The sequence below is a fragment of the Haliotis cracherodii genome, unplaced genomic scaffold (genome assembly GCF_022045235.1).
Source record: "Haliotis cracherodii isolate W230 unplaced genomic scaffold, xgHalCrac1.p SCAF_18, whole genome shotgun sequence".
NCBI lineage: Eukaryota > Metazoa > Mollusca > Gastropoda > Lepetellida > Haliotidae > Haliotis > Haliotis cracherodii.
Genome location: NW_027266273.1, coordinates 11,048,850 through 11,065,185, shown reverse-complemented (window position 1 = coordinate 11,065,185; position 16,336 = coordinate 11,048,850). Strand labels below are relative to the sequence as shown.

Sequence of the window (16,336 nt, the reverse complement as noted above, 5' to 3'; positions counted from 1 at the left end):
TACGATCAGTTTTATGTCTTTTTGTAACTTAAAAAGTTTTTTTCGGCCTTACGTGTTCTGGAAGAAAAGTGGCAGCCATTTTGGAAAATGGTGTTAACTTCCATTGGCTGCTAATGAGTTTTGTTTACTCAACACTTCTATCTGTTCTGAAGGTCGTTTTTGCATGATAAACATGCTGATGATGTGATGCTATTAGTTGATTTATTTTTCAGTTGCTTTTTAACTCTCAGACAATTCTGTTTTATTGTTATTTCGTTCTCTTTTTTCAGAATACCTCTTTGTTTCAGAAATGTAATTTTATTATATGGGCAACTTTTGTAATAGAAATATCTCTTGTTTCAGAAACTTGCAAATGAAAGAGACAAATTACAACACAGACCTTCCAGTGTTTCAAGTGAGCATTAACATTTTTGTGTTTGAGAATTCAAATAAAAACGGAGACCTATGAAACATTGCACTAGTCTTTAAGATTATCACATTTATTTTTATCTTTATTGTCCAGCTACTATGCTGAAGTGAAATTTCACCATCAGTAAGAATATGAAAAGTTAAAAATAAACTAATTAGCAAACACGCCGCATGAAATAATATAGCTGTCTTGGAATGTTTTATAATTCTAATACCCCTCCTGGCTCTCTTTGACATTAAAATGAACAGGCTGTCAACCAACGGCAATATGTAGTCTCAGAATAGAATCAATTATATTGTTTTATAGTTAGTCTATATCAGATAGTGTAAAAGAACACCTTTCTAGGACTTTGACCTTTCCCTCCTTTAATCCTGTATCTATATCAAGGCACAAATGACAGTTAATAGAGTTGATAAGTCAGTCCCTAGGAGGTAAACTGCCTCACTACACACATACATTTCTTTGATGTCCCTTGATCTGAACAACGAAACATATACTCATAGCATCAGGTAACTAGTTTTATAGATTCTTGGTGATTAAGTGTTTTCCAAATCGAGTTTGGTTACTTCAACTTGTATCCCAATAATTGATTACATTTTTTACCTGATCGATTGAGGTGTATGAATGATAACAGAAGTAGCTAGGTAACATATTACCTGGAACAATGAAACAAACAAAACCAACTGGAGGTCGGGGTAAGATTTTAGGTGTATCTTGGAAATTTCTTGAAAGAAATACTTCTTAATGGTTTGAATTTGATTGTTCTTGACTGATGAGTAAATTAGATTTTATATATTTAAAATATCATCGTATTACAGTGCAAGTTAAATAGATTTAACAAGGTTTAGCTATTTAGTCTTATTATAGTTTCAGAGGAATTTTCATTATAAATGTTTTTAAATATGTACATGTTTTTCAATTATTTAAATGTTTGTTATTTTTAAGTAGTATTTTTATTTGGTTTCATGTACATTTTGAATATTATATTTTAAAATATGTATTTTCTTTTCAATTGATTATATTTTAATTATATGACACAATCTTACTTCTCTTGTTAATGTAGACAGCGGTGCAAGTATTGTTCAGGGTTTGTGGAGGCTCTATTACATGTCAATGTGTTGTGTGTTGCAGGTAGTGATGAGAATGTAGACCAGCTGAAGATTCAGCAGGCTATGCTAAGGAGGCAGGAGCTTATAGACAGAATACGAGTACGTAGACAAGACCCTCGTACTGAGGATATGTGTGTTTTTGTGACCTGACAAATTGGACATTTTCAATTTGAGTGAGTGAGTGAGTATGGTTTTACGCCGCTTTTCGCAATATTCCAGCAATATCACGGCGGGGGACACCAGGAATGGGCTTCACACATTGTACCCATGTCGGGAATCGAACCCGGGTCTTCGGCGTGACGAGCGAACGCTTTAACCACTAGGCTACCCGACCGCCCTTTTCAATTTGAACATTGTCAGGTCAAGAGATAATGTTATTTGACAGGAAAACACAAATGTTCTATTCATTATTTATTTTGTGTTCTTCAAAATCTTTTTCTGAAAGCCATAGTGTCATCAGGGTTAGAAATCAAGTTTCATATTTACTAATCTACCCGAATTATCTGCTACAGAGTGGCCATCTACTTGATGGTAAAAAGGTAGTCCACAAGGAAATGTCACTAGACCTTCCTCATTTATAATCATTGAGTAGCAGACTTAATTTCGAACCCTGCTCAGAGTTGTCCTGGTTTGTTTTTTTCAATCATGTGAGATACATGTATCAGGGTTTTTTAATCGACAATCCAAGCTACATTCAAGCAGACCACATAATTTAGACTAACTGTCCAGCAATCGCCAGTGTTCAGATAGATGGTTTTAATACTGCGGGGAACCATGCAGGTAGCAGAGGAGTCCCAATGGTCCCTAGAGCGATGGCCTTTGGTTGCTGATGATCTATAGCCCCTATTTTATAATATATTGTTATGTATAGCCATATCTTATCTACTTGTTTTAATTACACATCTGTGATACTCTAGTTCTTTTACTGTCCATCGTCTACTGGTTTTTATTATTGATGTATTACTTGTTCTCGCCACTAGATCGCTGAAACATTGCTGTGACTTTAAATTTTAACTCACTCATGTCACTCCGTGCGTGTACCTACCCCATCTCCATCTGTTTTTAATGTGCCTTCAAAGTGCCAAGGGTATTGGTAAGCATTCTTCCCTGGGATGAGTAAGGGCCAATATGAATGGAAATTAGGGCTTTTATGTAGTGATTATTGCCATAAATATCTTTTCAAACAGGAAATATGTGAATTTGTCTTTTCAGCAAGAACAAATTTCCGATTTCAATCGTCCAAGATCGCACTCCGAGCGACGTCGCTTCACACCTGACCCCCTTCCACCCCCACCGTCACGACTTTCATTACCAGATCTACATCGGCACTGCCACTACCGTCACGTCACCCACAACCGAGGTGACTGCCCTAACGTCTTATTAACCAGCATCAACGAACAAAACATTGTGTCTTTCTGATGAGATGCAAGTTATATGTTTATTTGTTTGTTTGTTGTTTAATGTCGCACTCAGCAATATTCGAGCCAAGTGACAGTAGTCTGTAAATACTTGAACCTGTGCCAGACAATTCAGTCAATGACATCTTTAATCTACGCAGCTTGGAAATGATGACATACATCAACCAAGTCAGCGAGTCTGACAGCCAAATCCCGTTAGTCGCCTCTTACGACAAGCATTGTCGCCTTTTATGGCAAGACTTTTTCTAATCCGGATCTTCACGGGGAGATGAACATTAGCACACCAACATTTATTAATTTGTTTTTTATCTAACGTAGAATCAGATAACCCTAATAATGACTAAAATTATCTTTATCTTTTCAAGTTAGGCCAGACAATTTGTCTTCTTGCAATTGTTTTATGAACTAACCTACTTAAAATTTTGCAAATGAAAAATGATTGAAAGGAAGCAATGACGTTTGAAAACAAGATTTTTAGAAACAAACTTTTGCGTCATTCTTTTCTTAATTGAATTGACCATATATCAACCATGAACAAAAGTTATTTCTGTTTGGTTTTGTTTTTTGCCTCGCTCTTTTTTACCAAGAACATCAGTTCAATAGGATAATAATAGTTCTGGCCTACCAACTCACTAATGTCTTATTTCCGATTAGTTTTCGTGACGTTATGACAGCCAACTTAGTTCATGTTAGGGATCGGTCATTTATTATATGGGTGGGTGGGTCAGAAGGAATAAGGGGAGGGTTCCAAAAAATATGACAGCGTCTAGGGTCATAAAACATAATACACATATTTGTGAGTATCATGAACAAATTGACATTTTATACTAAGATATGAAGTGCTTTTTGCATTTTGTTTTTTCGGGAGGTCATTAAAAACGTAAACAAGGACAGGGAGAGTATCATTTAAAAATATGACGAGCATTAGGGGAGGGTAAATATTTTCAGTACTTTAGTGCATCAAAAACCTCTGAGCCTAACCTCCCGCCCCACCCCTGTAATTACTGACCGGTCCCTTAGGATTATGTCTGTTCTAGTTTGTAACACTATGAGTCATCTGTTTAGCATGTAGTGATGTTAGGGTAAGAAAATGGTGCAGGGTTGCTTGATGTTTCTCACTGTGTTATAATCCCAGGACCAGGGTGCATGCTCCAGGCCCCCCGGAGTGCTCCCAGTCCCCACCGTCCAGCCCCTGCCGAGGGGAATAATGCTGCCGGTAGGAAGAACACTTAAACCTGCATGCCAGGTCTGCACTGGTCACTACTTCACAGAGCACGGTGTCTCAACCCTGCATGCCAGGACTGCACTACTACTTCACAGGGCACGGTGTCTCAACCCTGCATGCCAGGTCTGCACTGGTCACTACTTCACAGGGCACGGTGTCTCCACCCTGCATGCCAGGTCTGCACTGGGCACTACTTCACAGAACACAGTGTCTCAACCCTGCATGCCAGGTCTGCACTGGGCACTACTTCACAGGGCACGGTGTCTCAACCCTGCATGCCAGGTCTGCACTGGGCACTACTTCACAGGGCACAGTGTCTCAGCCCTGCATGCCAGGTCTGCACTGGGCACTACTTCACAGGGCACGGTGTCTCAACCCTGCATGCCAGGTCTGCACTGGGCACTACTTCACAGAGCACGGTGTCTCAACCCTGCATGCCAGGTCTGCACTGGGCACTACTTCACAGGGCACGGTGTCTCAACCCTGCATGCCAGGTCTGCACCGAGCAACACTTTATAGGGAATGGTGTCTGAAACCTGCACACCTTTTCTGCACTGGGCACTTCTTTACAGGGCATGGTGTCTCACCCATGTTTGCTGTCACTCTCCGGTGGCTCTCACTCTTAGGTTCCTGTAACTCACATAGTGGCTTCCACTCTCTCAAGCTGTAATTTCACAGGTTGCTGCCACTCAAAGATCATGGTCTCTAAACCATTGTTGCTTATACATCACGGATCATAGAAGTTTCTTATCAGATGCCCATCACTGCTGAAGACATACGTCTGTGAATCATATCCTCTGAAAACCATAGCTATTCTTTAAACTTTTGACTGAAATACATTTCACTGTGTTCTTGGTTACCTGAAGAATGTTTTGGGGTATAAAGTACCTTCTTTAAAGTTTAATGTATCATCTCATTATTCATTGTGTTCGAATTTGTTTAGGCCCGGTAAGGACTGTATCGTGAGTTCAAAGACATGAAGACAAGTAGAGATATATTCTGAGTGAAACCTATTAATCTGGACGGTTTCTACTGAAATAATCCAGATTAACATGTCATGAATACACAGTAATGTCTCTTGGCCTTACACAACACATCTGTCTTCCTAGCAGTAATTGTCCAGAGGTGTTACATCATCATCATCATCATTATTATTAGTGTTATCATTGGTGTTATTATCATTATTTTAGCTGTCACCAGCACCACAAATAGATTACACTACACTATAGGCTAGCCTACAACATCTTGGATCTTCAACACAGTCTGGTGCACCAACTTTCTACGAGTCATTTCCTTTGAACCGCTTAATGTTGTTTTCTGGTATTATCTCGTCAGTTCAATGCTCCCACATGTAATTTAACAGTGTTCTTAACAACATATTCCTATTTTCCTCATATATCCTCTTCGATGTATATACTTCTGTCAAGGGGGCGGGTAATTTTATGAAATTGTGTGCTCAGTTTTCACAAAATGATATCCCTAAAAATATTTATGATCCTTAACATTTTGGTTCAGTATATATGAGCTTATGTGTCTCGTGTTATTTTTATGATTATATTTCCAGGTTCAGGAGGCGTAGCAGCCGTATCAGTAGCACCAGCAGATATGTCTCAAGTGAAGCATGTGATTGAACACAAGTACCGTCAGCCCGAACTCCCAGCCTTTCAAACATACCAGTTACCTCCCATTGCCACGCCCCCAGCAATCATCCAGCCCGCTTTACAGCCCACTCTACAGCCCGCTATACAGCCTGCCTACGCAGCCATGGCTTCCCCTTCCCCGCTCGTCACCAGTGTCCCACATTTCCAGACGTTAGACCTGGTGGCTCCACGGAAAGAAGAAAAGTCTACTTTCTTTAACAAGGGAGGTAAGAATCCGCTTATTATTCCCGGTTTGTCTTTTATTGCCAGGTGATATGGTATGTCAAAGTATTGATGTTAGTGGGGTTTTTAAGGATTCTGTGTAAAAAAATCTCAAATTTGGTTTTGGAAACAAATCTTTACTTTGTAAACTGATATAAAAAAATCATAAACATATAAAACTGGGAAGGGAAGTAACTCTTTCACATCCCAAGAAACACTACAAACTGTATTTTTGTCTGTTTTATGTTTTTTTTATTTTGTCACCCTCACAACAATTCTAATAGTATAGAGAGCTCCGCGAACGGGATATCGCTGTGAGGAGCTTGGCAAACCAGTATAGGGGAGATAACTCTCACTAGCAAGCTGCTGCCTGCAAGCACATGGTACCAGCCATTTTCTTTTACCATAAATGGACATTTGTGATTACGTTCTTGTAGAATTCATGGACATGATGATGATGCAAAATGCACAAATGCATCACATGGCGATGCAGCAGATGATGGTGAGGAATCTCCAGGGGCCAGCAACTGCACCGTTAGCCGCGCCCATGGCTGCCGCTCCAGCCCCAGCCGTAAGTCCCATTTTAATCTTCGTCTTCTCCATGTTTTAGAATTCATGGATATGATGATGATGCAAAATGCCCAGATGCATCACATGGCGATGCAGCAGATGATGGTCAAGAACATGACCCCCCAGCAACCACCGCAGCCGGTGTATCCAGTGGCGGCTGCAGAGCCATACACTGTAAGCTATATATTCTCTGTCAAAAATTTTTTTTTTAATTCCCCATTTGTAATATTTGGAGTAAGCTATTCGTAACACAAAAACATTTGCTATACCTACATCAAGAATCTTGCAGTACCGTTGATTAAACCATACAACATGACGAAACACTGTCTTTCAATGTAGATCCTCAAATCACATGACTGACCTCGAATATCGTCTTGTCACATTAACAGAATTGACTTGTTACATGATGAATATTGCTAGAACACAAGATTGCCTCTAGTAGTAACATCTCTTTGTACTTTAAAGTATATTTCAGTACAATTAAACGAATCGTTACTTAATATGCAAAAAGAAGGACCCTCGATCAGGGGTCGGATCTGAGGGCCCTTGTTTTCGCATATTGACCTCATCAAGAGTACCCTCTTCTGTAATTATTTTGGATAATATTGTTCTGACCTATGTAGTAGACAATAAACACTATTTTACAGAGGAACAGGTCAAGCAGATCCCCGATCCCCCACTTGGCACTTCAATACAATATTATATATAATACCGGTATATATAATATAACACTTACGAAGGAGCCTCCTGAAATAGGATGTTGTCGCTCCACCTGATGTATCTTCTCAAGGCAAGGGAGGTAACTGAATATAAAAGTTCAGTTTCCACCCTTGCCAAACAAGGTTTGGATTATGGAGTTATTTTTTGACTGGAATAACGAGTCTATGCATAGTCCAATCAAAATCGAGTAATGAAATCTACATCCGGTTCATTAACAGACGTGCAGATTTCGGTCGATTGCCGGATTTGCACAGCTTGTGTTCCATCAACTGGGTGTGACAGATATTTTCCAAATCTTTTCATGTTTTTAATCAAGGTTGTCACGTGATTTGATGCTGGTTTTATCACAACATAGATTTATATTATCGATCAGATTGTCTTAACTGGGCGCCGTCGTTTTTTTTAAGCAAATGCAAGTAATATAAGAGGTGGAACCTGATTGGTCAGTTAACTCCCTTGCCTCGGGAAGATACACCTGATTGAAGCTTTCTGGAAAGTAACTTACCCAGGTATGGGTGATGTGACATGGAAATGAGGTTGTATAGCTACATGTGCATGTACCAGTACTTCCATACTCTTCAATCAAAACACTTCAGTGCAAATTACAACTGAAATTTGCAACAGCTCATTATTAATTGCAGCTTAACAGTCTCACTTAACACAGTATTTTCCGCACTAACACTCTTGAACATCAAGAATATAAAAAGATTATTGGAGAATAAATAAGGCAAATAACAACAATAATATCCTATTTGCAGTACCCAAGACCAGTGTATCACCATCACTATGGCGGCATGGCGGCACCAGCGGCGCCAATGATGTACCACCACCAGTCAATGCCAAATTACGACATGTCGTAAGTTGCCTTGTAACAATGGTTCCTAGCGTAGATAATAGTATGTCTAATATTAAATTCACTAACAGCAATCAGAAACTTACTCAATAACAGAAAGCATGACAAACCAGGATGACATGATATTGACAACTGACCCTTTGACTGAAAGTTGCGTATTTTCTGATATGAACTGATTTGTTGACAAGAACATCGCTATAATGTTCGCAAGAAGGATGTTGTAATGTATTCTTGGTTACATTGCTTCATTAATCATCAGTCATGAAATATGGGACTGATGGCAGAAGGATTTACCAAAGATCACACATTGTTTGATACCAATCTTCATTAGGGCTGCAACGAATACACTATGAGGCGAATGCGATACGTATCATGATTATAGGTTATCATGAATACAACAAGTCAGCAGTTGTATTATTTTATCATATTCAATGACAAATACCGTGATTGCTCGCTACAACGCTACCCGCTACCTTTGGGGTCCAAATAATTGATGAGCGTTATTGACAATCAGTCATTTAACTGAGGTGGAGTTGTAGATGACCAACATAACAGACTACTGCATGGCTTGTATATAATTCCATTTTGGATATCCTGCTTTAATAAATAACAGACAACTTCAAGTCAAAAACACTCTTTTAAATTTCTTTTAAACATCCAATTCTAGTGACGAATAACGAATTCAGTTCATGAAGGGATACGGTTTGATTCAATGAATATGCAAGTGAATTGTAACAGCACTATTCTTCATATTCACGAAGAATTTGTGTCCTGTACATATTCATAGTGAGTGAGTGAGTGAGTATGGTGTTACGCCGCTTTTAGCAATATTCCAGCAATATCACGGCGGGGGAAACCAGAAATGGGCTTCACACATTGTACCCATGAATCGAACCCGGGTCATCGGCGTGACGAGCGAACGCTTTAAACACTAGGCTACCCGACCACCCCCTACATATTCATAAGAGAGTGAATGAAAGAGTTGGATTTAGAGCTGCTTTGAACAGTATTTCAGTCATATTGGTTTGATGTGGGAGGAAAGGCCTAAGTGATGCAGGTATAAGATGTTTACCACTTTGGTGATGCTTTTTCTCTTTTAACAATCTTAGACCAGGCATGAGCTCAAATGAGTGAGTTAGTGAGTATGCTTTTGCCCACTTTTAGCCATATTCCAGCAATATCACGGTGCGGCACACCAGAAATGGATTACACACATTGTACCCATGTCAGGAATCGAACTCGGGTCTTTGGCGTGACACACGAATGCTGTAACCACTAGGCTACCCAATTGCCCCGAGCTCAAATAGAATAGATATATATGTAATAATTTCTGTTAAATTCTTCGTGCTTATTCTTTGTGCTTTAACACAACCACTGATGATATAGCATTTTCTATACATTAACAGATGTTTAACATATTAACTATGTTTCCTAGACTCAGATTAAAAAAATTCTTCTTCTAAACTTCTCTCTACCTAAGATAATAATTGAACAACTGATAAATTAATAATTAAGGAGTATGTTAATTTGGATATAACATTTTCTATTAACACCTGTCCTTAAATGGGCCTTAACAATTTTGTCACTTAGTCTTAGCATTGCCGCAGCTTATGCTATTTCTTTTGGTAATGTTGTGAGTCTTGCCATGATGCTGTTCAGTTAAACAACTAAACCACTGCTCAAGTCTCAAGATAATAGAACCATTTATCATATACCTATCTATGATATGAGGCATTTGTATGTGCGATAGTGCCAACATAGAGGTGAGGTGAAATGGAGTTTAACGTCGTGGCCAAGATTATTGCACTTATATAGCGACGTGCATGCACGTGTGTGTGTGTGGCTGCTTGTACTAGTCCGGACTGATGCCGATTTATAGTGCTAGCTCACTGAGATACCATGCCGCAGTTTAACATGAATACACAGTATACTGACTCCTAGCCGACCAGTCCTTATTTTAGCCACTTAATGCCGAGCGCCAGACAGGGTAACAACAAGTACCATCTTTTAACGTCTTTTGGTATGATGCGGCCAGGGATCGAACCCCGGACCTTCCGCTCTACGGGCGGACGCTCTACCACTAGACCACGGAGGTGGTCACCAACATAGAGACGGTCATATCACAGGGCTGTAATAACCATAGGACAGGAGCAGCTCTGAACAAATATAACTAATGACAACAAAAGTTGTATGTTAATCCTGATGGTTTCATGGACAATGATTTCTTATTCTGGAAAGGGTTTTGTTGCTTTTTTTATGTGTGTGATGAATTATATGTCTCCATGTATTACCATATATTGTATTTCTATGTATTGTTTACAGGGGTGGTTTTTATCCTTTTCAGTAGAGGGTCACGAGGTGGAGGAGGAGGTGAGTTATCCCCCCCTATGTCATACATGTGCTAATTACAACCTTCTGTTCCAGAGATAAGGGAGCAACCATTTCATACTCTGGCCACCCTGGGATTCGAAAAATTAATTGTTTTGTTTTACATGTAGATTGAAAAGTTTTCGTCAGACATGCTTGTTGACCTCAAAAACGTATTACAAAGTAAAAATTGTTCCGCTTGTTCTTGTTCGAGAAAGAAATAATGTTGGAAGCAGTGACTGCATCTTTCTGAGGCAAGGGAGTTAACTGACTATAAAAGTCCACTTTTCACACTTGACGAACTAGGCTAAAATTTCTGGGCTCAATTGTAGCGCCACCAGTGGCTATTACGAGTTATGACCCTTCTATATCCCTCCTATTGACCAATCAGATTCTACCTCTCAATATGGTGCCCCCCGTCCAGACGAACTGATCAATAATCAAAATCTGTACTGTGATAAAACGGGTCTTACTTTGCTAAGTGCATCAAATCAGGTGAGCACCTTCATTAAAAACATAAAAAGATTTGGGAAATATCTGTTGATGCCAAGTTGGCAGTACATCCTTTGCAAATCCTGCAATTGAACGAAATCTGAACGGCAGTTTACAAACCGGATGGCAACTTCATTACGAGATAGTCAGTTAACTCCCTTGCACATGCAGTGACTGAAGAAATATCCAGTCCCTAACAAAAACATCCCAGGCCCTACCAGCCTATTAAATGGTTGTCCCTGTATACAAACAATGACCATTGCACTAGCTAAAAGCTGATTGAAAACAAATTACAATGAAACACTAATAACTCATATACAATCAAAATTATGAATAAAGTACATAATTTTGACAAATTTAGAAACAAAATAGATGATTTTTCAAGAAATTTAATAGATTATAATTTACATTATTTTTGGCTATTTTTGAGAATCCTTATCATGCAATTTTGAAAGTATGATGTATATATATATGTAAGTATAACTCATGTGGTTTTTTTCTTTGCCATTGCAGTGAAATCTTACAGTAATCCCCACATGATGTATGACGACGGATCCAACTATTATGTATACCACTGACACCTTCCAAGAACCTGTTGACCTTGAACTTTAACCCTTGGCCTGGGATGTTGCCATAGTGATGAGCCAAGGAGAGTCTTCCCACCTTATGTTCTGAACCAATCATATTCTTTCACTTAAACAAGTTGCACCACTCATACTTTGAATCTCAAGTTATCTTGAAGCTGATTGGTCAGTTTGAATATAAGGATATTCAAATATGATTGGTCAGTATGATATTTTCACTTCTTAAATGACTGTGATATATAACACAGCTGTGCCAATTTTATGACTAAAGACTGCGATTTGTGAGTTGGAATGCTTGAATTGAAAAAGTATATAGATTATGTGTAGACATATATTTCATTGATAAGCCTATCTTGTAGTAATGATAGGCTTGGGTTTAATCTCCATTATACAATAGTACCTCTTTCGGATTCTTTTTTTACGGTTATCAAAAGTTACTATTGTGATTAAATGGAAACAGCTGATACTGACATGTTTTTAATCATTTCGGTGCTAAACTTTGCACTGTGTGGAAATTGAAATCTGATAACTGTTCAGTCATGCCTCAAAATAATATTTTCAAAACATCATTTGTAAAAAAGTCCAGATAACAGTCGCATGAATGTTTTTTATTTTCTTTGATAATGAAATTGAAATATTCTACTTCCACACCATGTAACATGTGATTATTACTTAACTAATCAGCTAGTTGTAACTTTGTACATAACTAGAACCAAATAGATGTACATAGATGGTGCTACACCAATGTTAGCTGTAAATAAGAATGTAGGTATATTTATTCATTATTCTACAGATGGGAAAATTAGAGACAATACTGTACCTTTATCAATATACTGAAATATGTTTTATCTTTGTGAGAGTTATACAGATATTTTACCAAATCTATCGAAACTACAATTTCATTTGTGTAAGTACTTTTTTCAATAAGGTTATTTCTCTCGGACAATATGAAAGTAAAATGTCCTTTGTACATATGTGAGAAATAAAATTCAATGTAGATACAAATTTGTTGTTTTATTATGATTTAAAGAAAAACTAACATCTATCAGAACATTCTTTCTTTTGGTATTTTTTTATTTATATCTATTTTTCATCTAATTGTTTTTCTGTTGTTTGGGGGTTAATATTAACATGTTTTCACCTAGAATTGCATTACTAACCTACAAACTAACAATTATCATATTTATTTGCACACTTTCTCTGAGCACGGCACCCTGCGTGAGTATAGCATGAACTCTGTCACTTCTGTAGAGCTGTGTTAGGAGAAAGGTGGAAGGCTCTCACTGGTTACCACGGAAACAAAATTGTCCATTACAATAAACAATTGCTAAAAAACAGTGGATCTGTTGTCATATCATGTGTGGAATTTGCATTTTTTGTAAAATAGAAATATTTTTGTTATGTGAAAATGTATGAAATAAAATTAGTTACATTTTGTTTGTATATGAGTTATAATATTGAATTTATAAATTGATAATTGAAAAAAAGAATACAAAGTAATGAGCTTCCATATTTCAAATTAATACCAAGATCATACAGTGCTTATAACACCATATTATTTTCGCTTCCACCCAGCCCTTACTGTAATGCTATATTACTACATGAGCGAGGCTACATTTTCCACAAGTTCAAGTCCCATCATCACAGGCTCCTTTTCAATTAAAATGGAGTTCTTTTTTTCTATCAAAGTTATATATTTTCAGAGACTAATCGTTAGTCTACTATTTCCACCTTCCTAGATGTAGTCCATCATCTAAACCATGGTGGTTAATCTTACACCTCAATATCATGACAATCATATTTTTTTACTGTAGAATGATGCCTCTCCCTGTGATCATATCAGAGTAAAAGATCTCATTTGAATGAAATCCTCATACCTTAGCCATGAAATTTGTTTGCATATTTTACCTTTTGGTATCAAAGGATGACCGTCCAGACCAGGAAAATGATTTCCAGATAAGTAAAGTATAATATTTTTTGTAATTAATTATCGTCCAGAATATCCATGTATCTGATATCCGGATTAGTGATGCCTCACTGCATATCTCTCAAGACCAGGAAAATGATTTCCAGTTAAGTAAAGTATAATATTTATTGTTATTAATTATCGTCCAGAATATCCATATATCTGATATCCGGATAAGTGATGCATCACTGCATATCTCTCAATATAAAGTGATGTAATGCACTTTATGGTCATTTCTGTTTTTCGGTAAATTTGGAACCAAAAACAATTAAATCCCTTTTAAGTTTACGGGATCATTTTTCCTTCTTTATGTGTCACCTTCTTGCAGTCCAGGGCCCACTTGCACAAAGCAATCTTAGTGCTAAGGCTACTGTAAGTCTATGTAAAAACTAGCTTCAATGGTATTTGTGCTAAGATCATTTTGTGCAAGTTGGCCCTGGACTGCAAGAAGGTTAAAAATAAAGAAGTAAAATTGATGCCTGAAACTTAAGGGATCTTAATTTAAAAATACCAGTTAATTATTAATGTGCTTGTTTTTTGTCACAGAAGAACTTGAAATATAAAAAATACAAACTAATTGACAAATATCAGTTTAAATTAGCATACTTTCAATTTTAAGCATTTTGACACTTAAAAACAAATTGGTCAAGGCCCCATTCCGCAATGCTATCATAGATCTAGGGTGATCATAACTCCCATACTTTAGCATAGACTTACTATCACAGTAAGATGCTTGTGGAAAGAAATATGATCATTTGAGACGTGTTGCATGTTGTGATTCAACAATACTGAAGATGAACTAACACTATCTGTCCTGTGTTCTATAGAACAAGTTTATGCAGCCACTCGGCTTCTTTCTGTTGCACATTCAGCTTAGAATCGTCATTTGTGGTTGTTGTCATGTAGCTAGTTCTATCTTTTGTTTATGATGTTTGGTTTTTTTGGTTCGTTTGTTTGTTGTTTAACACCTCACTCAGCAATATTCCAGCTATATGACAGCGGTCTGTAAATAATTGAGTCTGGACTATACAATCCAGGGATTGACATCATGATCATTGATCCACGCAATTGGGATACGATGACATGCATCTACCATGTCAGCGAGCCTGACCTCGTAAGTCGCCTCTTACGACAAGCAAAGTCGCCTTTTACGGCAAATGATGATATGTATGTTCATCCGGAATGTACAAAGCAGTTATATTTTGAAGACTTGCTGAAGCACTTCACGTTTGGTTACCGTTATTATGCTGGTTGAGCATTAATTAAAGGGGGACTTTTTCAACACTTTTCTCTCTGCTAGTTCACATTTTGTTTTTTTTATTTTAAACATTTTATTTCACCTTTTCCCCGTTACATGAGGAGGATGGCCATCCAGGGCAATGGTCACCTCACGTTCTAAAGACAATGTATGTATACATTTGGGGAAATTAAATACAAGTATTGGAAATGGTGCCAAGGTGATTTTTAAGAAATATAACAAAACATACACACAGTCAAGCATTCAAAATATTATTCAAACACTGATGCTGGCAAGAAACAAATGTGAGAAAGAGAAACATATGTTATTGCTGCTCTGCTTCTTCAAACAATATGTGATAAAAGATCCATGATTTATAAAATGTAGCTACATTACCATTTGTAAAGGCTATATTCTTCTCAATTTTAGTTCACATTTTGTGATTTATATCAAACTACTGGGTAGAGATTAATCTAATACCGTATTTGACGTAATAAGCGCCCCGCTCTAATAAGCACCCACGGCGATATTTGCTGATATATTGGCTAGTGAACAATCCAAATTAGCACCCCTTCCGATTGATCAATGTACACAAGACTTATTTATTCGCGTATAATACACACTCGTGTGATATGTACCCTTAATTATGGGCAATTAAATTCTGGAAAAATATATCTGTCGTACATAAACATTTCAGGCTGTCACTATAAACCACAAAATTTATCTTTCAACTCTTTTTTTGTCACCAGCATAATATTCAAATAAGAGCCCCCTATTTCTAGTTTTGAGAGCGCCTTGGGTGCTTATTACGTCAGATACGGTAACACAAATACAAAGTCTCACACATGACACTAATTACAATGTCTAAATCTGGACAAGAAATGGGTGACAGTCCATTGAGCTTAGTACCTCTATAATGCAAGAAAATGGCACCTCATAGAACACAGCCGTATCAGGTCCTGTCCTATTACTTTTAGGACCACAATGTATTTGATATTGGGTTTGTTGCCTAAACAACAGCTCTGAGAGATGTCCTGTCTTTCTTAGTGTCAAATATGAACACTAAATATTCAAGGTTACATGATAATGTTTGTCAGCTAAAAATACTTGATGTACCTCAATGACAAGTTTAAGTCTATATGCAACATCATATTCAGGACCAGACCTAGAACTATATCCATCAGCCAGATCTATATGCAACATCATATACCAGATCTATATGCAATATCATATTCAAGACCAGACATTGAACTATATCCATAAGCATGATCTATATGCAACATCACAAGCAGGACCAGACCTAGAACTATATCAATCAGCCAGATCTATATGCAACATCACAAGCAGGACCAGACCTTGAACTATATCCATCAGCCAGACCTAGAACTATATCCATCAGCCAGATCTATATGCAACATGCATAGGCAGGACCAGACCTTGAACTGTATCGATAGGTCAGATCAATATGCAACATCATATTCAGGATCAGACCTTGAACTATATCCAACAGCCAGATCTATATGC

The 16,336-nt window shown here is 37.6% G+C and overlaps 1 protein-coding gene across 1 annotated transcript in view; it reads left to right on the top strand.

Annotated features, from left to right (window-relative positions):
• Positions 1–16,336, top strand: part of LOC139465767 (uncharacterized) — a 71,296-nt gene that overhangs the window by 41,494 nt on the left and 13,466 nt on the right. The window contains exons 2-8 of the mRNA XM_071247656.1: positions 343–394; positions 1,541–1,617; positions 2,731–2,878; positions 5,726–6,028; positions 6,634–6,767; positions 8,072–8,169; positions 10,511–10,536. Of these exons, the coding sequence (XP_071103757.1) occupies positions 343–394; positions 1,541–1,617; positions 2,731–2,878; positions 5,726–6,028; positions 6,634–6,767; positions 8,072–8,169; positions 10,511–10,536 (838 nt within the window). The remainder of the gene's footprint in view (positions 1–342; positions 395–1,540; positions 1,618–2,730; positions 2,879–5,725; positions 6,029–6,633; positions 6,768–8,071; positions 8,170–10,510; positions 10,537–16,336) is intronic.